At 27.2% G+C, this 25,222-nt stretch overlaps 1 protein-coding gene across 1 annotated transcript in view; it reads left to right on the top strand.

The window, feature by feature from the left end:
• Positions 1-22,646, top strand: part of LOC132920307 (protein yippee-like 1) — a 39,658-nt gene extending 17,012 nt beyond the window's left edge. The window contains exons 2-5 of the mRNA XM_060982582.1: positions 3,261-3,426; positions 17,351-17,394; positions 17,623-17,731; positions 19,235-22,646. Coding sequence (XP_060838565.1) covers positions 3,325-3,426; positions 17,351-17,394; positions 17,623-17,731; positions 19,235-19,339 — 360 coding nt within the window. The 5' untranslated portion in view covers positions 3,261-3,324 and the 3' untranslated portion in view covers positions 19,340-22,646. The remainder of the gene's footprint in view (positions 1-3,260; positions 3,427-17,350; positions 17,395-17,622; positions 17,732-19,234) is intronic.
• The last annotated feature ends 2,576 nt before the right edge of the window (positions 22,647-25,222 follow it).

Below are 25,222 nucleotides of genomic sequence, written 5' to 3'. Positions count from 1 at the left end.
TGGTTCCCACGACTGGAGTCATAGGCGCACGTTTATTAATGTATTATCTTGTATTCGTTTAAACAGTTTGTGACAACTCGTCACTCAAAGGGAGCTTCACAAGTTCACACCTTTATGTATAATATATGGTTTTATTAGTTAGCGGATACCTCTACGTCTAAATTGATGATAAGTATAGCGACATCAAAGTTTCCTGTAATATGTACACACCTAATTTAATATAGTATTGTTTATTTAAAAATCCTAATAGCATAATCCGATCGATCAGAAGGTAGGTACGTTATAAATACAATAGGACTATAAATAATTGATTAAGGGGAAAGTATGAAGAAGCATACTGCAGCTGAACTAGGGTCTAATTTCATCCGGAAATATAAATGATAAATACTACTATACTATAGTATAAAGTCTATGGATTTAATACGGTCATAGGTATTAACTATATGTAATACCTATTAAACGTTTATTCGTAATTATTTAATGAAAATAATATTAAAATGTATATTAAGGTTTCAATTTTTACAAAGTAAAATAAAAAGCTAGCTTATAAATTATAATATACGCACTCGTAATATCTATGTTTATATTTTTTGCTAACATTTTAAACTTGAACACTTAAAATAACGTATTCAGACAACGTCATACTCCGAAAAAAAGGTCTGCGTACGTCTATATACTATACAAATGCCTGTATGTTTCGTGTGTGATGTATGGTGACTGCAGATCACTACTTCCAAATTCCAATCCCCCTTAGCATGGTTAGTTTAAAACCTTATAAGCGGATAGCTATATTACCCCATAAAGTAGATAGTCCCATGGGAGACTTTGAAAGAAATGATCCCAGAATGACTGGTCTAGAACGAGGATGTCAGCATAAGTAGTTCATATGTATAATGGTATGGGAATATTATATGTTTCGAAGAATCAGTAAAAGATAATATAAGAGCTTAAAATACGTATAAAAAGAAATAAAATCGGTAACAAACGTTTTGCTCATGATAAAACTAAAATATTTAAGCCCGGTGCCTACAGGCTACAGTTTTATAATTATTATAGCCAGTAACCACTGAAAGTTTTAAATTTAATAACAATGTATGAGTATTGAGTACTATAAGAGTTCGAACTAAATGAACCAACAATATATAAGATTTATGTGCGCCTGTGCAGTATGCATTTTATATTTCTTAAAACTCTTTATTTCGTGTACAAATTATAATTTGTAAGTTCATCCCATTGTTTCATAGAATTATATTTCTATTGAAAATGCTTGTCCCGTTTCAGATTTTACCTTGTGTTTTTGTTCTTTGGGTGAAAAAATTGTTTTCAGTTTATATTAATGGAGAGGATTTTGATATAATATGCCAGTGCATGCGTTGTAAATTACAAGGAACTATGAAAAAACTATAAAGAGTATATAAACTGGGTAAAATGTGGTACGGAAACTGAATTCAAAATGAAAATATCAAATAATAATGTAACGTAAGTCTTCTTTCATATATTATGTAAAAAAAACAGCTGAAACTCGTAAAAGAAAAAAACTTGTTTAAATTTAATTTTTATAATATTATAATTCTGACCTAGTTTTATTATTTTATTCAATTTATTCGTTGCATCATGTCTTTAGTTATAAGAGTAAACAAATCTAGGTAACATTTTTTGTTCAAATATTAATGCATATTATTGTAAATAATAAACTGATTAATTGGATCAATTAATTTTTCTAGGATTATTTTATGAAATTAGTTCATCAAAATATTTCCAAGAGGTAAATTATTATTACACTGTATACCTAATTTGAAATTCAACTAAAATTAAACAAATTGGTATTTTCAACTCTGTTTCTACTGGTTACTACATTTCTACATTTATTGATTTTATAAATCATAATATATAATATGTAACCTTTGTTTAGTTATATTTACTTGTAAGTATAATTATAAATATTAATTTTATTACATACAATTATGAAAAACAATTATAATTAATAAACTTCAGATAATATACTGATTAAATTTTTATTTCCTCAAATATTTTATTCAAATTTTATAAGTGAGTAGTGACCTGTTAAGCCGTTAAGGCATTATCATCAGTATTAAAAATAAAATGTTTGTATCGAATAACAATTTTATCAGTATGGTTTATAGAAAACATAATTTAATCACGTTTATTTTTGTTTTTAGACTTCTATAGACTATAATACTTACATAAGATAATCGCTTTAAATATCTACAATGTTCTTTTTGTTTTTATTTTATCGTGAGTAGTGTACTATAATTTGAATGTTAAATATCTACGAGTCGGGGAATGCTATCGAGATTGTCCATCTCACGTGCAAGACAAGTGCCCATGTCGATTTAATGCGCCGTAGTAAACATTAAGTATTAATTTGTATTCAACGAAAAAAATAATGGAAAATGTTTGTAAATACTGCATATAATTCCAATTATATGAATACGAACAAAAAGCGTGTATCATAAAACTGTATAGCCAAAGAATAAAATTATATTATTATTTATTAATTATTATGCACATGCGTTTTGTGCAAATAATGTAACACGCATTTCTCATGGTGTATAATTGTCCGCTAGTCGCTATAATAGACTATAACTGTATAACAAGATTTCACTGTGCCAACTTAAGTACGTCGTATCATATCATATATTATAAATAATTTACAATAACTGTACGTCCATATAAAGTGCATACGAAAAAAATATATAGACATATGACTTAAATTTTCTGGTCATCTATTTTAATCGATTTATTGCTCATTTAAAAATGTATATAAGATGACCAAAAAAGTTTTGAGTTATTTACCTAAACGTATTTTAATTTTACGTGTTTCAATCTGACGTAAAATCGACTTATTTATCTACTTCTTATGCAACGTTATTTGTGACGCATTTTGGCAAAGTCCTGAAAAAATTTATCGAGTGTATTTACTAGGGTAGGAGTTGGTTTGTCCTTGGGTAGCGCACTAAATTTAAATGTGTATAATGTATACATTATTAAAATCGATACTAGACTCGTATGCGAGTCCAAAATTTGTCTACTGAGTATACAAAATAATAATTTTAAAAAGAACACACACACATGACATGACGCAAATATAATATTGCATCGCTTGTTTACATTATACGTACCTATACATAAACATGTTATTTTTTTATTTTCGAACTGCGCAAAACAGCTCATTAAAGCAAGAATATTTACGCTCAGGAAATTTATAATTTATGTGATTTTGTTTTGTTATATTTTAGTTACACTGGATGCATTTGAACTTCATGTTTCAACCCGTAACCGAGTACCGCTGACTAGAGCACCATGGTCAAGACGTTTCAGGCGTATCTGCCGGACTGCCACAGGACATACTCTTGCATTCATTGCAGAGCACACTTGGCAAATCACGATGAACTTATATCCAAGGTATAGTACTAGTAATAAGTGGCGATTAATAAGGGAAAATGGCCGGGACGAGCGGATTATATCGAAAAAGGAGATGTATGTTTAAAACGTGAACTGTGAGGAGGAATCGTATATATATATGATGCAACGGTATATACAACGACAGCAATAACATAATATAACGTCAGTAATAATTACTCGTAACATTGTATATTTTTATTTGTTAGTTGTAAATAAAATCAAGGTTTCATTTTCAAGACCAAACCATAAATATTATCTATCCGTACGTCATCTACGTTTATTATGTAATATTAAGAGTGCCAGTTTAAGTACTTATGATTTTTAATGTTGTTTGGTCATCAAAACAATATTTACATTCGTTCATTTTAAACACTCGATAATTTCAATAGATCATGCATTTATATAGTCACGAGTGTAAGTATATATTGCTTATATATACGAATTATACAGGCTCTTTAAAATCAATAAACTGCATACTGTATAATAATGTACCTAATATATATATATATCCTCTATATATAGTTATAGAGGCATTATATTGATTTTAAGTGTATTTTCTATCTATACCGATGAAATGAAAGTTGGATAGTCATAATAGAAATTTAAAAATCCATTAAGGACATTTCTTTAAAATGCGTATTTTATAGCTTTTAAAAAAAATTTTAGGCACGTCTGAAGTGTGCGGTTTATGTATACATTTTACGAAGTCGATTAACTCGATTGCTGTAACTGTTCTGCGGTAATACGTATTTTACACACATTATACACACGCGCAACGTATTATTTACGCAAAAGAATACATACATGATACTTTTAGTGTTTTGCACTTATGTGCGTGTATAATAATATAATATATAGTCTGGATGGTATTTAAATCCGAGCGTAATAATTCATTAAAATAATCTCGAGCCGTTGGCATTTATTTAGAAAGCCACGAAAACTAAACATATATATATATATATATATATAGGTACACACAAATCATGGAACTCTTGTATTCCCCCCTACAAAAAAGTTTTTCAACCGGTTACGCCATGCAAAACAAACGGTAGGGCGATAGTTTTTCGATTATAAATTTGCATTTCTCACCCAGATAATAATAATAACAATAAAAATAATATTTATTACATTAATATTCGCGTGTGCATATATTGTTATTATTATTGTTATTACTGTTATTTGTTATTATTTAAAGCTCGCGATACAGCCACTCGGCCAACGGACCGGAAGCAAGTTGATATACGCGCGGTAGTGTAATATATGTATACGTACATATTACATATACATTCGATTATGGACATCATATATAATATACATAGGTGTGTACGCGTGCGACCGTTAATAGAGGGAAATGCTTTCACTTCCATCTGTCTCTCTTCATCTCGTCACCTCAGGTCACCTATTCTATATAATATGCACCAACGCTAAATCTTATATTATATGTATTGCAAAAAATCCTCGTTCTCTTATGCTATTGTATACTTATACATATACTCGGTCGTCTTTACTCCATCACTGTATGCACTCCGCAGCTGCCTGTCGGTGTCGTTTTATCTCATCTTATCGTTTTGTGGACTCACGTGTGCGTTATAAAATAGAAAAGGTTAAATCTATGCTGTGGTTATAATATAATGTTATAATATCGCGGGAGCACAGCGCGTGTTTTTTAAACGTTCCATAATTATATAGAATTGTAGAGCTGAAAACGTTTTATTCGCGCGTATCGCGTGGGCAGTTGCATAACATTCTGTAACCGCATATTTAATATTACCTATATATTATATATACATATACAATATTCATATATTATTAAATATCATAATATATATGAGCTATAATCTACTCCATCATTGATCTTTATTCCAGCACACTAAACACTACCGCACTATACGTGAAAAAGTGAATTTAGCATACAATATTGAAAATTATCCATACTTGATTTTAATCTTCACAAGTTTAATTAAATATAAAAAAATTAACTTTTAAATCTTGCTGCTCTGCGTATTAAGCATCGAAATAAAATCACCAACAAATTCTATTAAGATTGTACCTTAGTTTATTATTTATCAAAAATAAAATTTCAAAAATATTAATTAGGTATAAAAGGTTATTGAAGAGGAAAAAGTAGACGAACATTATGGCGTACCTATAAATAATAATAGATAGATAAAGATATAAGTTCACAATGTTTAGTATAATCCTATATTCTAATATATTGTACAATATATTATTTTAGGATTCTCTTATTTGGAAATCCTATATATATATCAGAGATGATATTTTTTAACATATTTCAAGTTGTAACGTGTATTTCGTTAATTGAATTGTAATAAGTCTGCAGTGTTTTCGTGTTAAAATCGTTATATTTTGTCAATCACAACCCCCCACTGAACATTAGCTAATACCCTGACGACACTGTTATGAAATTGTGCGCGTATATCACACAACGAAACAAAGGAAAACGTCTTCTGTACTCTACCACATGTAGTCTGTATGTAGTTATTATATGTATATACGTAAAACAACAACAATAACAACAACAGCTGTTGTAGGAGTACCGGATTATGGGTCGGTAGTGAGGGTGGTGGTGGTGGTGGTGGTGGTGGTGGTGGTGGCGTAATAGGTCAAAACCAGAGTTACCGTGGAAACAGAGCGCTGGTCCTTGTCGTGGTGTAATATCTTAAGTCGTTCTCCACCCCTTCGATCGTGTTTCGCACAGAAATTATAGTATTAGGTATATAATTGTATCATATATATATCAATTCACAGCTTAAATGAAGGCGATGGCATTTTGTTTCATTATATTGTAATGCGATCATTTTTTTTTCGTTTTTCATAAAAATTGATTTCTCATCACTGTTGGTATACTCAAAAAACGACCTGTGATATACCTATATACTATTTATAATAATAATATAGACAAAAAGTCTAACAATATATGTATAGCGTACATTACATTTTTTAAGAGCCGTTTTTGCGTACCTACTAAAAAAAAAGAACGCGCACCAGTGTATTACACTCGAGATCCTTCTACAGATAATCGTCAACTGAGTGTTTTCGAGTTCAGTATTTTAGTCGATTGAAAAACCTATTTAACATGTTTATTCATACCTTAGTGTGTACTTAAAAAGTGTTTAATAACAATGATTATAGTAAAAAAAAAATAGAAAACAATTAATTTAAATCTATCTATTATTACTTATTCGAAAGATATATTATATATTAAAATTTCATAAAACATTATGTATGACATACCAATTGTTTAAATGATTATCATATATTACAAGCAGCTCAACTATAACTTATTTGCAAATAAATATACTATTATACCAATTTCGTTTGACCTATATCCGAAAGATATAGCTGTGGGTTTTTGTTCGACCATAAATAATATAAGTTACTTTATTTTGACACCGGATTTTTTTCGCTTTTTATAGCATCAACAATTTCCTCATTATAAAATTTTATCACGCGCGAACACGACACTTTTTCTTGTCAATAGGATGGATTCCCGTTTACAAAACTCGATTATCGTCTAAAAAACTTACCACTGCTCAACTTGCTCATCTATATTTATTTCATTTTATGTATTTTTTATTACAAAAAATATGGGTTAAAAATGTATCCATTTCATATCATTGTAAAATATTCTTTGATTTTGACTTTTGACCATCTCGATATTTACGGCATATTATACTCGTATAAGTCTTCTAGCTTGTGGATTCGGTACTGAAGTAATTCGCGTTTGCCTATAAAATACTAGTAGATTATTATAATCCTGATGATGTAGATAGTATAGAATAATATTATAAAATTATATATTTATATGACATGATATTACCATTAGTCATTACTCTGATGATATAACTCTATAATTTTGATTTTAAACAGAAATTTGATAGCAATATACCTACCTAGATATACGCATTGTTAAACGAACATGATGGTGTTTACGTGTAGGTAATAATAAATTAAACATCAATATGACTTCAAATCACTAAAACATAACTATAATAACTACGTGCATATCAATTTAAATACTTAAAATACATTGGATAAACGAATTTATTAGAAGATATTATAGTATTTACTTGCATACATTGTTAGAAAGTTAAGTTTATAATATTATATAATTGATAAAAAAAAAGGTTTAAATAAAATATCTTGCACATTATTACATTTTATTTTATTTTTTACTATGTGAAATTATAACCGTGTATAAACTATTTGAAATTCAAAAAATCTTTATCTTTATCTTTATCAGTAAACTAAAAAAAATAATAATAAATAGACTTAGCAGTTATAATTTAAGATAAAAAAATTAAAAGAAATAAATGATAAGGTTTTAAGTTGATTCAGTATAAGTATAACAGATAATATAAAAAATGTATTTATATTATATGTATATGATATTGTGTATCTGGTTTCCGTTTTTAGTTATAATAATTAACTAGCTACCAAATTCAGAGTAGACATATTAAAATATGTATATAATATATAACTAATAAATGTTAATGAATGATTAATTACCTAAATTATTTCCATTTTAGACCCAAATTTAAAAGTAACAAAAATCTTGAAAGTCTCTTTTTCACATCTTGCAACAATATATTATTATGCTGTTGAACACATTTCGAGTTTCTCTATTAATACGATTCGATCCGTCGTGATATTTGCACGTAGTTACATTGTTTATTGTACATGTCCCTCATTTCATATTATGTAGTCAAAAGATAACTATTGTTTGTGTATCTTTGGGATGATGTAGGCATGTACTAACTTCTATACTCCTATCTCATATCATTTTCTTTTTAATAACCTAAGACTTTTACTCGGATTTTATTACTAAATTATTATTATATTGCATAATTATTTTAATCACAAATAACTTTCGATCTAATTGTTATGTCGCTATAAGATTTTATTCGAAGAGTATAATAAACAAATATATTAAGTTACGTGTCAAGGACTACTGGCATTTTGATACAACGGCTCTTGCTGTCTTTTAAAAATAAACTCAAGAAATAGGTCAAACCCCGCGAGGATTTTATACTGGAGGAGGCATTATATTCACACTGTGCGGTAAACAAAATCAGTACTATATAATATCAGCTAGCCATGTGTTTAAAAAATATGTGGTTTCAGTTAACCTATTTTTATTTATTATAAACCTTTAAAACATTTATCTAAAATTCATTAAATACGCGTATTTCACTTTTTGTTTGTATAGTAAAATTATTTGACGTTTTAATTAACATTTTAAACTTTATCACTTACATGCACGATGCACCTATAGATACTTGGAAAGTTTCTATGAAGGCTGTCAAGAATATTATCTTAAAAATAAATTAGTATCTGTATACTGTTTTTTATTATATTACTTGATAAATGTTGACTATATATGTGTTGTTTAGACTCAATAAAATATTTAGTGTTCAAACAAAAAATAGTCGTCGAAAATGCACATGGAATTTGTTTGGGAAATTATTTCACATTTCTTACGTCGTACAAAATGTACAACGCTGTAGTTATACACAGAGTGAATCATCAAGCATGCTTACTCCCAATTTTTTTCTTTAGTAATGAATTTATTTAAATTCGGATTTTTAGAATTTTTAAATACCCTTAAAGACCGTATTTACAAATTCTTGAGATTATTTGTGATATACTTAAGAAGGTTTCTGTGGTTTTAAAATTTGTATAGTAAATACTAGATTTGACATGAAATTCATTTTATATTTTTGTAAAACCATTTTTAAGGACTTTAATCTTTAATATAAAAAATGTAATAACTGAAAAATTAGAAAATATCAGTTCGAATAAATATATTGTTAAATGAAAAAATAGGGATGAGCATGCTTGGTGAAACACCCTACATAATGCCAGTGGATGTTTACGCTATGCTAAGTGTCATTATTATGAAACAAAATCGAGAGACATATTTATTCAAACCAGGACTGTTGGGTATTATGTTATGTATTTATACTTAAATATTATAAGTTATGAAATATTATACATGTGCGATGTATAATACGATTCCGTTTTTCTGCAGTTTTTCTGTTATTGATTTTGCAATATTAAAATGTGTGTTTATTTTCTTCTATGTACAGTTTGATCCTCTTATCCCTGGCGTGAACCGTCAGGGGCGTGCCTAGAATTTTTTTTTCGGGGGGTTAGCTTAACCTGGGGGGTCAATATTTTTCCGCATATATATTATATTATGAACAACTTTTATTTATAATTATTTTATTTTGAGGAGGGGATGTTCTCATACATAATGTGAACCGTATATAAGTATATGCGTATAAAGGTCAAACGGCTGTGCGTTCTATATTACGCTCTGTATAAGCGTCGCAATCGTCGCATGCATAAGACCCGCGAAAAACAGCCGAACGCGTGACGTCACCACAACACGCGAAACTTCCCGTGTTGATGTTTTTGTTCGGTTTATCGATGGCGGCTTGTTTGTATCTGCGCAGTTGTTACCAGTACGGTACACCGTGTTACCCACCCACTGCAGCTCGGTCGCGAGCCACTATTACCGAAACAGAGGTCATTGCGCGACGTATTTTATATGTTTTATATGTGTGTGTTATTATTATTGTTCGACAAGGTTCGAATTTAGAAACGAAATTTAAAAAAAAAAAATCCGTACACAGTATTTTGATTTTTTGCCAAGTCGACGAAAACCATGTGCTTACTCTTGCGATCGTTGCACAATTATTATATAATATATATTTACACTGCGTCTCGAAGTGGTTCTTTAATTGTATCACCAGACTCCTGTTTAACTGAGGAGACTTTTTTAAATTTAATTATTCAAAATTGATTAAAAATAATAACATTTCCTAGTTTTTAAAATATTTATAACTCTTAATAAATAAAAAATACTAAAGTGTTTACATATTATTTCATACCACACTAGTAACCAAAACAATTTTGTTTTCATTTTAAAATTTAGTATATTGTGTATACAAAATATTCTTATAATATAATTGAACACATTTGGCATAGATACAAACTTTCATATTAGACATAATGTATACCTATAATAAATAAGAATTAATTTAAAAGTAACTAAAGGCAACACAATACCATTTTGTCTCTTATTGTTCCTGTCTCTCTAACGTCCAAATATGTAACAATAAGTATAAACTATGCAGTTTATTGCATTTTTAATGCGGTTATAATGTTTATATAAACATAATATAATATAACAAAAATGAAATAAAAATGTGCATGTGCAGCCCGGCACTGCAGTACGCGTGTTTATCGTTATAATATACACACAAAACTTGCACCAACAAAGCAATTTTTTTACCAACTGGCCTGCCGCTGTTCAACCTCTCTCTATTGGTATACGAAGTATTTAACATATTATGTATATACTATTTGTATTTATGTGTGTGTATATATTAGCCATAATGACATAAAACGCGACGCAATAATATTTTTAACAATGAACACTAAGTACAGACCCGCAAAAGGCATTTCGACAGGAATTATTGTGGAGTAGTGACTAGTGAAACTCCAATACGGTGTAATAATAATTTATACAATATATTATTAAATTACTATGTATCAAGGGCACAAGTGCGCAATTAATAATTATACCTTATATTTCGGGAGTGCTAAAATTATACAAAGCTTATGATACAAATAATTTTATTCCCTTTTCATAATTTTTTTAATAATCAATAAAATATAAAATAAATAAATAAATAAATAATTAAATACTTTAATAAAATATAAAATAATAATTAATAAATAATTAATAATTATTAAAATATTTTTCTTGACTTAAACTGCAAATTTATTTATATCATATCTTCGGTTTTTAATTGATCTGTTAAATCGTTTTCAATATTTAACAGTGATAATGATAAGTTTGAAAATCGTTCTTGTGACACGCTATACATATAGTATTATAGTTTGTTGTCAATTTTGTGTTCGTCGCATTTAGAAATTAATACATATACATATTATAGTATTACTGTACTAGCATATAATTAGACAAGTCATTTGAAAGTGTTGAGCAAAACCGCTACCTAGTTGCGCCTATACTATGTATATGACAATGTAAATATTATTACTGCACATACGCATATCATTATAATAATATCACATTAGATATTAGCGTATATTATTATAATAGTATATTTTAGTGTGCGCACGTGGACAATGCAAATTATACGAGTTCATTATGTTTTCTCGCTGCGTAGATTTTTACGTATTATTATTTTGTTTATAGAGATTAAGCTTCGCTGTAGATTAATAGTATATATAGTATATACTTATATATATACCTACGCAACACCACAATCATTATTGAGATAAGCCTAAACATAGCATTTTATATTTCACATATGTATAAAAACAAAATGACATGTTTTTTTTCCCATTTGTACGTACAGAATAATTATTTTAATAAAAAAAAATCGCGATATGTATAAGTTTAAATTATAATACAAACTATAATATAATAGTATATTATGATTTATACGCCATGTGGTTTATACGAATGAAAAATTGTACGCACCAATTATATTATATCAGTTTAATTAACAAACATTGGAAAGATTAACAGAATATACAATACAAATTACAGACACATGCATATACCGTAATTGGAGTATATCACACTTATTTAACAAAATGAACAATCTAGTAATGCAGAGCTATAACTAACAAATTTTTATATAATATTGTCTTAAATTGTATGTTTATTTTTAAATGTATATATAGAACATAAGCGTTGGATATAAATTATATAATAATATATCCAAGTTTAGGTATATTATTTTTTTATAATAGAATACGCTTTTTCTCTGATCTCTAAATTAATCAACGTCCCCCTGTAGAGTAGGTACGAGTAGATATTATATTCTATGAATATGTTATGTATTTTTACCGAATAAAATATTATATTATTTATTTTTTATTATTATCTATAAGTACCTCCAATCACTAATATGCTTGTATTTATTTATTTTTAATAATAATAAATTATTCTTATGTTTCATAAAAATTAATGTACTAATATAATGAAGTATTCCAATTTTTATAAATTATTCAAAACAAGTATAACATTATTTAAAATAGATATAACATAAGAAACGTTTAAATAACAGCATAAACATCATTATATATAATGAATTTATGTAATTATTAATTAATTAAAACAGCATTGTTAAAAATTAAAAATATAATAACGTATTGATTATGACAAATTTTAACTACATTTGCATAATATATGTAATATATTACAATTCAGTTTTAAAATACGACTAACGACGTAATTTTAAAAAAAAAAATTATAAAATACAATATTATTTTATTCTATATTTTTTTAACAGCAAATAATGTTGTGTTTGTTTTCAATTCGTGTCATGTTAACAACTCAACGTGTATTATTGTGTTCTATCTAATCTCAGTATTGAATTTTATGGTCATTATGGCCGATTTGTTCGTATACCACACTCGTTCGTCCGTCGATTATGCCTAACGATGATGATAACAGCAATAAGTAATAACCATATTAATTAATAATGATAATGTACTTAATACTAGACATTACGAAATTCCCTTTGTATATCGATTAATATTCTATACGACCGCAATGTAATCATTTCGGTTCATAGGTCCCTCGTTCAGCGGCCAGTTGGTAACAAAATATTATAAATTCATCCAAAAGTTTATCTAACAGACGCAATTATTATTCAATTATAATAATATATATTATGCATGTGTATGGTATAACGTACCGCTTATAATTATAATATTATATTACTGAACCGATATCGATTAGCTTCGTTATTTCGTTATTAATCTTTTTTTTTTGCGCGCCTACTACTTGTATACAATATACGCCACACATAATATTGACACACAGTTGTCGCCTATATTTTGTGATTAGGTACACACACACACATACACGCACAAAATATACGCAAAACTGTGTTGGTTGATAGGCAGTCATAATAATATTATTATAATATTATAATACTATATTAACCTACTCGACGTTCTCGTAATCTGGAGTATGCACCTGCAGCTGTTCCCCAAACAACCACTTAACCCCATTTTATTAAACTCGTCGACCTCTAAATCCTCCGTCCGCACAGATCGAAAATATTATTCTTCCACTTAAGGATATAAAAATAACATAGTTTTATAACAATAACCGGCGACAAAACTGTTTTTGTGTTATTTGTTGTCGTATAATAAAATATAATATTATATAGTAGCTGTTGTAGTACGTCGTATACTCGTATACAATAATAATGCTATACGCGGTGAGTATAGTGTCATAACGATAAAGGTACTGCGTCTAGTGCGTTTTATTATCTGCTTACAACTTAATATATATTGTAATTTGTAGTACGAACAACTTTTGGTAACTCGAAGTTCAAGGAGAAAAAATATTTGAGTTTTTGAAATTTTCGAAACATTCAATGATTTAATGTGGTGTTGTCTTAGCTTAGAACGGGAATTTTTTTATTCATGATATCGAAAGTCAACTGCATGTCTTTCCTTTGTTACGCGTACCTACTACCTACGTTTAAAACTGATCGAAATTAAAAACGGTGTACGCAATTGTAGGTTCTTTTAGATTTTGTGCAGGTCCTATATATTATATTATTATTATAATAACAGCTGATGATAATTTGGTATTATATATTCTAATAATATTTATTAAGGTGTGTAACCTGTTTGATCATATTTTTCAACACACGTTTGTCCACTTATTTTTTTCTGAAATCATAATTTCACGAAAATCTAAGGCGTATAATATTATAAATTATAATAAGCCTATTGTTAAAAATTAATAAACTACACGTGTTTAAATAAAATATGATAAATATTATCATGATATATTATAAATATAAAGTATATTATATCAGTATGGAACGGGTAAGTATATTCGAACGATACTATTATCTGAAATCTTTATCCTATTAAATCTATTTTTTTTTGTCTGTGGAATTCGATGTGAAAGAGCCTACAGGAACTACTGCAGTCAAGAACGATGATTGAGCGTCTGATGTAACTTACAGTAGAAGGGTTGCCCGCCACACCGTAGCAAACGTTTTGAATTTAAAGCTTAAATGATGTTATACTGTTATTTTATTTTTTATATAATGATAAATTATAAATAATATCATTGTGAAGCGCTCAAAAGCCGATCGCTAGGTAATTCGTCGTGCTCGGTTGTGTACCGCGATCTGTTGTCAATTTTGTTACGCATCGTTACGTATTATTACTTTTTAGTTATTAAATTAAAATACAAAAAAAAAAAAAATGTATTATAAATTGTTCACCGCCGTGGAGGGTAGGTATATGCCACAATAGACCTACGTGTCCAATAATTAATTATGATGCCGCTCGTTCGTATGGTCGGGAACTCGGGAAAAGCGTTTTATAGCGATTCACGTCCATATCTGTAAGTCATGATTTACCATTTTTCTAAATAAAGTTTATATATACTATATAGTTATTATAAGCTATAACATTTGTTGCCAAGGTTCCCCCGACTACGTTACAAAACACTAAGCGAGATCGTAAAAATTACAAAACCGTCAGAAATATTTGAGGTCCGCTGCAGTGTGCCGTGTGCGCCTCCGCCGTGAAGTCATATTATGTAAATAATTATTATACATCAACACGTAACGAACTTTATTAAACATGACGTAAAATGGGGCTTAATATTTTAATATAGATTATATATTATAGTATACGACGTAAATTTGATTATTTTTTTCCTACGTTGCGACCGATCCAAAACCCGTGATGCTTAAAATATGTATTATAATAGAAGTATATGTATAGTTATCTTTTACCCGGTTTACTAAAATAACTACCCCCAAACCGAGAATCGATATAATATAACAACACATCGGCAGTTGTTGTTAACAATTGTGGTCCGTATAGAAACAATGTTATATTATGCGATTGAAAAAAACCAATTCGTTTACATTCGTTGTTAACCATCACGCTGTATATTAATTAACCCCACGTGGCCACGGCACTTGAAAACGTACAGTCTTGAGATCAGTTTGTGACGAAATAGAAGTAATAAATATTAATTTTAATTAATTAATTGTCACGACCACTAAATATAATGGAAAATGGAAAATTGCTAGCGGCTTTTCACCTCTCTATTGTCTATACATAATTTTCTTTTAAAATGCTGTCGTCTTTTCCTCTATACCTATAATTTAATCAATTACTGTTATATTATATTACTGTTATATTATATTACTGTTATATAACTTGGACTGAAATACTTTAAACAAAACGTATGTTGTTTGCGGAATTCTTAATTTTTTATTTTACAATGGTAGTGTAGTAAAATGCAATAACACTAATTTTAATCTACAAAACGATCATTGGAAATTGTGTGAACAAACCGCAAACGTCTAACATACAATACTACTTAATATATCTTTAACGGAAGGCATACCACAAATACATAAATACATTAGAGACATTTATTACATTTAGTGCGCAAATATATTAAACATAATTTCGTAGAATTATGAATGGGTCTTACAAACTAATAGGTAGGCAGTTTAAAGTCTTTAACATCTTATGTTTTCTGTTGCGCATTGGGCATAACAATGGCAAATTAATCAATGAAATCACATCCATTTATATTGTTGATTATAAGTTACTTGTAAGTATAGTAATTTTATCTTAGTAGGTATCAGGTTTTGTCATTTATTTTTTCATTATTATTTTACTTGCTCCATTTATTTTCACTTTAAAAATATTTGAACCGTATACACACCACACAAATCATTAATTCTCCAATCAAAAGCGCTCGGGAAATTTGGATTTATGTTATATAGTTATTCGTTAATTGCTCGTGTATTATACATACTATAAGTATGTACAATGTACTTTAAGTACTAATTCTATATACTCGTATATATGATTATATAATGTCATTGTAGTATTTTATAACCTACATTAATCTTACCGAAGTATATAATATAATGGTTATCAGGTATATGATGTCACGATTCGATGGCAAATAAATAAAAAATAATCAGTATTTTTTATTTTTAATTACCTTTTTCCATATTCTTATCAACATTTATATAAATGCAATAAAATGGTTTTTTTTTAATTCTTGACATAATCATGAGTGACGAGGTTAACGATCTCGTCGGATCGGTTTTAAAATTGATTTGTTATAAAATAAAACACGGGACATTATTTTCAATTTAAAATTTCGATAAACTTCGATTATAGGAACCGATATAATATCATCTGTACAATACCCAATAATAACAGATATGTATTACTCGTTTATACTCGACGATCGTCTATTGTGGGTAATATTATATTTTAGACGCATGAACATTATATATATTTAGTCATTTTGTTTTGCGGTGTACGAAAGAAAAAAAGACAAAATGTAAAATAATTCCCTTTTATATCTAGCTTATTAATTAATAATCATAAATTTGCAATAATTACAAGCTACAATACATTTAACATTCGGTATGGATTTAAATATGGTATTATATTTTATGTTTGATAATGTAAAATTACATTTTATAGTTAAACATGTACAAACAATTTAATTACCTGATTCAACAATGAAACAATTTTAATAAATGATTTGACCGAAATTTTGTGTATATATCATTAAATTCTAAGTATGTATCATATATACGAGAAGCCAAATATGTTTAGATTTCTAACGATTTTTTTCCTAAACAATAATATAGAAATGGTTTAAAAATAAATTATATGCAGTTTTGAATAACCTACTACAATAGTCAATAGGTACTTTTACCTATTCAATATTTATAATATTATATATTATATATATAATTTATTATTAGTTAACATTTTTGTCGATTTTTTTTAAATAAATAATATTGTTTTATAATAATTTATTTTATTGTTTCAGTCTTTTCAAGGCAGTCAAGGAAGAGCATACCTTTTCAATTCTGTGTAAGTAATACATTTTTTTAGTTTCGTAACGTTACCTTTTTCGGGACTTGAAATAATAAGTGAAGTATACAATTATTTCGTTAGCGGCGAGTCGATCTGTAATTTCGTAGATATATTTAAGATAATGTATAATGTTTACGTTCCTACGTTTTATTTAACGATGCCCGTTAGGTTTTTTCTACCTTATTCTAATGTAACGTAAATATTAACTTGTTCGTTCTCCCTTAGTGTAAACGTTGGATGCGGTCCAGCAGAAGAAAGGATTTTGTTGACCGGACTACATGCAGTCGCCGATATATATTGTGAATGCTGTAAGACCACCCTGGGTTGGAAATACGTAAGTGTACACCTACTGTATTCATTATTAATAATTATCGTGTCCCGTGAACAACGTAATAGTGTAATAAGCAAGAAATATAACAAGAATAAGCTTAAAAAACCAAAAATACAATTGAAGTTTTAAAAAATAATTCAGTATATAATATTATTTAATATTATTTTAAGAGTTTTTAACTTTTTAAAACATTTTATAAAATATATATATATTATATTCTTCAGCTTAAATTATTGTTATAAGATCTTTTCCGTCGTGTTGGTCGTTGTTCTACGAACTACGGGTATTTGCTTTTCTATGAATTTCTCTGGACTTGAACTAATATATTTTATGAATACAATTTCCCGTAAAAATAATCCTATTAATTATTATAATTCTTGAATCTACTCATTTTTCATAATACGGGATACCTACAAACAAATAATAATATAATATTCTATAGGTATAATATGCTATAGACAAAATTTTCCCAGAGGATTTACTATTTAGTAAAGTTTGCAATTTAATTCACTGTTTCTTTTAAAAGTATATACTATAACTATATAATATTATGTTATGATTTTATATTTCTGCAGTAGCATTTTGTTAATATTGATTATCTATTCAACTATAATTTTTTAAAGTACTTAATATATTTTCATAAAATTATACATTATAATATACTTATTTTGTATCGTAAATTGTTTTTTATATTTATTAAAATGACCACATTACATTATAACTTTTAACACATAATACTAGATTATATACACCCAGAGTGATTCATTAAGCATGCTGATCCCAAATTTTTATTTTTACCGACGAATACACATTATTTAAAAATATATATATAATTGTTTTTGAAAAAAAACCGTTTTTCATCAAGTACCTAACATATTTAGTTTTTTGAATGAAAACATACAATTTTTATTTTAATATTCCTGATAACAGTATTATTCAATATTATTGTTATATACAAAAATCAAATTTTAGACGTAGTTATTTAAATTAGTTCAGATAAGCGGATTAGTGGACTTACAATTTGCCACTTTATTCAGCTCATCTTAACTTTAAATATTTGTAACTCATAAACTGCTTGTCTAAAATTCGATTTTTTTTTATCCAAGTACTTAAATAAATATGTTATGTTAAAATAAGACAATACAAATGCATGTTGCCATACAAAAAAAAAAGTAAAGAAAAAAATTAATAAATCATAACCATACAATAAGATAAAAAATTTAGGAATAAACGTTATTTTATATGACATAAAATTATTTTTAAAAACGTTTATAGTTTTTGAATTAATGAGTGTTTTTCAATAAAACAAAAAAAAATAGGTTAGGTAACTCACTGATTTTATTTTTTTCTTGTTCTTTCTTAAACTATTATTATATTTTTTCTAAAAATGTACTGTAATATACGTATGGGGTTATTCGTAACGCCTACATACAGTATACATGCATACTACTAAACAACTAAACAACAAAATATACATTATTATTTTGGTACGTGCGTGTGTTGCAGGAACACGCGTTCGAATCCAGCCAGAAATACAAGGAGGGCAAGTACATAATCGAAATGGCACACATGATCAAAGAAAACGGCTGGGAGAGTCCGCCGAAGAAATGAACTCCTATCGTCTTTCTGTCTATCTCTTTATCTCTTTGTCTTTCCCGTCATGCGTTTCTCTCGTCAAATTCTCTTTGTTTTTCCCTATCCACTCTACTCTACCTACTCATACCTACTCAACCACACCAAAATTCACTCTCTCTTTTTTTTAATCCAATCTCGAAAAGTTTGACGTTTTTCCGGACAATCTGTTGTTGGTATTGCCAACGAATGTTCACCGTGACCGCGACAAATGTTATCACACAGTTATGGCCACAACGAAGGTGAATAAAATTATATTCACGCTTGTCATAATATTTTCGCCATCGACCTAGCTCCGCTGGATATGCATGCGCAAGCGATCAACGGTAAATGACGGAGGGAAATCTCAATTAATACACTGAAGTTAACGCTAGCCGATTAGCTTACGGTCTTATTATAATTATTGATGTAGTAGTAATTAACTAATGGTGTACCTATTTATAATATTAAGTATTTTTGTGATAACGTGATCGTATATAAGAGTAATAACTAATAAGTAAATTCGGCACTGTAAATCGATTGAAAAAAAAACAACACAAAATTAGAGATGAATATTCATCTTCCAAAGCTTTTTACTCGATGCATATTATATTTATTATTATGGCCACAAAAATAGATTTATCGGTTTATTGATATTTCGAAATAGTGAAAAAATAACTATAAGTTCTTGCGTTGTACAAATAATATAGATAAAATAATATAAATGTATTTATTTTATTTCGATCAATTCATTATAATAATGAAATATTCGTAATTCGTATTATTATACAACATAAATCAATAAACACTATAAAATATAAATTATATATTCAATAAATTAACGCAGGGTTTCGTTTTAAATATGATTGTTTTCGTAAAATTAATTTCAATTTTATTTTTATTTAAATATCTTTTTTTTTTACAAATTGATTCCCGATCGTATGAATTTTGAGAAAAAATATTTTTATTTTCTATTTTTATGTTATTCAAATCCATTTAAGATATACCTACAAAGGCTAATCAAAAAATTACTAACCCACAATAAAAAAAAACTAAAATTCTTGATAAAAAAATAAATAATAAATCGCGCTGTTTACAATAATCTACCTGTTCTTATAATAAACAAAATACTATAATATCACTATTATTAGATCAATTTAAAATAACATATTATAACTACATATACAATTAACACATTTTTTATCTGTCGGCTTTAATACGTAATAAAATTATAATAATCTTTGTATAGATTGGTTGGTAGGTATACTGTATTTTCATAATTAAACTTTTAATACAATAATTATCGATATAAATGTTATTTTCACATACAGATTACAGATGAATGTCCCTTATTAGACGGTTAGTAGTTAATTTTATGACGGAGCGGCGTAGTACGTATGTCACTCGACGTTTTTATTACAGAAGTCCCGTTATTAAATTCATCTAAACTAAGTACTAATAGACATCATGTCATCATGCAATAGTGTATGCGTATACATCGCCTTGGTAATAAGATAAAGGTATAGATAATACTGTACTTTAGCTTTAGCGTATAACGTATAAGTAGTTATTGTATTTAAAGTCAAAATAATTTAAATAGCTGTAATAATAATTCGTAATTACTGTATCCAATATGCTATATTAATGGTAGTATTTAAAATAAGTTATTATTTTTTTATGTTTAAAATAATGCTACTTCAAATTATTGTACTTAAAACTACTGGTCTCAACAAAAAAAAAAATCCAAAAAAATAAATATTAAGAGAGTAGTTACTCTAAATCCATCGGTACATGTTCTATAGCAATTTAAAAAACAACTTCCATTTTATTTTTGTCATCGACTCGATTTTTTTCAACTATATTATTTTGTATTTTGTATTTTGTATTTTTATTTTTATCATTAAAGTTCCTGTGAAAACAACAAACTTTTCCACTTGTCCTTGACAAAACTGATCTCAAAATATAATAAAATATGTTTTATTATGTTTTTATTAATTAACAGAATGGGTGAGTTATATGAATATTTTACTGGAAATGTAAAATTCTGTATTGGACCAATGGAGATGGAACTAGCACAACTCTGTTATTTATATAATATACGATCATTTGGAGAATCGTTTGTAAGAAATAATAATATATGTTCTCGTCCTAATAATATATTTCCGAGCCACATATTGTGTGATTTTCCTAGTTAAATTATATTTACTGAGAAACATTTCAAACTGATAAAGTGCCTATTACCTATTTTAAATATCAAACCATAAATATTATCGATCGATAAATATTGATTTATCGCGGACGAGATTAAAAAAATATATATGTATATATAATATATACCCATGTATTATATACTTATATCAGTTTCATATTTTCAAATATAAATTTGTTTTCTCATTTTTTTTTTTTTTTATAGTTAATTGACTTTCTTTTTTAATTGACTAGGTACCTATATCCATTCAAGTAATCGATGACCAACCTTAATCCCTTTGTTTTCCATGATCAGTAGACATAATGTGTTTTAAACGATATATATATATATATTATAATATATCAATCTCTTCACTTTTTACTATTATTATTTTATAACTTTTTAAATCTAGTCTAGTACCTATAAAATATTTCAATAGTATAATTATTATACGTGTTGCAGTAGTTTCCCACGTGGACATTTATAAGAACTATATTAATATTATCGTTAGACTAATCAATAATAGTGAGATATATTATGTTAGGGATCAAATTACGTTCTAGGTATTATAAGTTATTATGTAATAAAAGTATTTGAACGTAAAATATATAGAGTTCTGTGTGCTTTTATTATTATAATTATAAGTACATAAAATCCCGTTAAAACTTAATGTTGCTAAATTTCCAAAACTAATAAATTAATATATTCCGTATTTTTGTGTAATACACGTCAAAAGTATTCAGATTATTTTAAATTTTTGATAAGAAAATAATTTATGTTGAATTAAATATTAAAAATACATCAATACCTATTCTACAACTATACCTGTGTATTAACAAAATATGTGTGCGTTGTACATCTGTTTGTCTGATGTTGAAAATGGGTAGTATTGATGCTATCTAAAACAATTTTTTTTGTTGTTTAAGTTTTATAATATAATATAATTATTAAGTTATTTTAACGTATTGTTTTTTAAAAATTTTATACTTAACATCTATGTTTAATGTTTAGTATGTTTTATATATTAAGTTTCGATTTAGGAACGTTAACCTATTATTTTGAGTTGTGATTTTTTTTTCAAAATGTGTATGAATTAAATAAAAAAACATTATATGTGAATGCCATATTTATTTAATTCCATTGTTAACCAATCATATTATACTGTTTGAATATATCAAGTCTATAGAACTTGACATGTATATCACACCATATGCATAATCTCAAATTTCCTAATTGTTTGTAATATATTATATTATGGGTAAATAATAATTATCTAAAGACTGCATAAAATAATATATATATAAGCTGCTAATAGTAACTATATTTTAAGATATTTACTATTATTATTACTTATTTATAGACTATAGAGCTATAAAAGCATAAACCTTATTACTATATTAAAGTTAACAATGAGTATTGACGTACGGAGACCTTGAAACGTTACTTAACCTATAACCTAACAAGCAATTTGGTAATTGACGCGCTACAGAAAATACTGAACAAATATGTATTTCTAAAGCACCAAAATTTGATTCGGCATCCCTTAAATCAAATGGAGATTGAACAAGACTAAAGGCATGATTCGTTTTTCTTTCATTTAACCTTCATAAAATACTCATAACATTAATCTCAATTTACATATATCTGTATTTGTACATACTTTATAGTAGTGTTTAGTTTTTACGAAATTGAGAAAATTATAGCAGAATCGCACAAATTATGTACAGAGCTTTGACTATAATTTTAAGAATCCTAATACTATATAGCGCCACAGCGGTACAAAATTGACTCCAATAATATTTAATATTATTGCTATGCTACGCTTGATTTTGAATTAGGTACGTATACAGTTCAATGACTAGAACATATATAGGTTAGTTCATTTGTTACGCTGTCAATGAACATTAATCGAGATAAAAAAGAAGTTATTGAAATAGGTACATAGTAGGTACATCATCTATTCTTGTGGTTACGATTTTCAAAGTCTTCAATTCAATACTGTCAATTAAATCAATTCTTCGTTACCACCAACCTGCAGTTTAAAACATTTTAAATTGGATTTACTGAGAAAATAAATTGTTGTACGATTGTAATTTGATTATCTGTCCAACGATAACCGTTTAAATTTTTTTTTCAACTCGTATTAAATTGTTATATATAATCAAATATACCTACTACGGATATACAATACTTTTTATTAACTTTTTCTCGTCAATTTATTTTAGATAGCTGATGGTACCTAATATTATTCATGGTACTGACTGTTTTGTAGAGTAATAATGTAATATAATTGTTAAATTATTTTTTCAATTAAAATAAAGCATGTGTCTTAAAAAACTATATCATATGAATTTTACAGTAAAAATGTTTGCCACTTCATAACTTATAGTGGTTGATATCTTGTTTATTTTTAGTTCAGTTATGCGGCAATACAATAGTGTACCTAACCATGCTAATAATATGACATAGGTGTACTATATTTTCTATTCAAATGTTTTTTTATATCGTAAATATACATTTAGTCTTAACGATTTTTATCGACCATAATATATCTAAGGACAGCAACCCCAAAAGGGTTTACGTCTTGTAGCTTGTAGCCTTATAAATTATTATACCTTTTCCGTGGCTTACACTTTTACAATTTGACCAAATACTATTGTACTGTATATATACTATGTATAGTGTATAGGTACAAAAAATGTACAATACTACTGGGTTTACGTGCAACAAAATTAATTTTAAATGAGTTGTAAAGTTATTTAAGCAATAAAACGAAATTATTGATATTTATAGGAGGTATTCGTGTTGTAAATGAAAAGTAAAATAACATACATGGAAAATATGGTAAAAATAAAAATGGAAATAAAACTTCTATTATATACATATAATGATTATTGATTAATTTATTATATGTTCAGTCAGTCCAGTATGTTTTTATGTCGGATTAATTATCCTTTTTAAAACTTACTACCTGCAAAAGATGGTGTTTAATGAGTTCTATCAGTTTTATCAGCTCAAAATATAATAAAATACAGTGCAAGTTATTTTTTGTAAGGAGATTAAAAAAATTAATATTTTTATTATAAATACTGCTTTATTTGGTGAATTAGGTGATATATATTAATAATATTGTTGTTTAATAGTTCTGGCTATAGTTAACACGTAACAGGTATATTATGTTCCCGAATAAATTATACTACACTAATAGCTTTTTAAGTCATTGAAAGTTCTATTAGTTCAGTGTTTCCCATCAGGGGTATTTCTTTCTAGGTAGGAATTTAGATACTCCCCACTATGGGGGGAAGTAATAAATATCAATGATAAAATTGTAACAATAATATACAATTTATATAGGTAGTAACAATAAATACATTTGAAGAAAATAATTATTGTTTTATGGTGAATGGGGAATACTAACAATTATTATAATAATTAAAATATTGTCCTATTCGCATGTAATAGATAGATAAGATGTTTGAATGCGGGCCATTAGATAACGTTAATATTATGACAGCGTCTTATTTAATCATTTTAATTTTTTAGATAACAAAAAAAAGTCACTAACTTTTTTAAATTAGATTTTAAAAAAAATCTATAAGTAGGGTGTAAAATAAAAAAAGTTGAGAAACACTGTATTAGTTTCTTTCTTTGGACGAATCGAATTGTTATAAATAATTACATACAAATAATGTAGC

The sequence above is a fragment of the Rhopalosiphum padi genome, chromosome 2 (genome assembly GCF_020882245.1).
Source record: "Rhopalosiphum padi isolate XX-2018 chromosome 2, ASM2088224v1, whole genome shotgun sequence".
NCBI classification, from domain to species: domain Eukaryota; kingdom Metazoa; phylum Arthropoda; class Insecta; order Hemiptera; family Aphididae; genus Rhopalosiphum; species Rhopalosiphum padi.
Note: the sequence above shows the minus strand (reverse complement) of the source record. Positions and strands in the feature narration are given on the sequence as shown.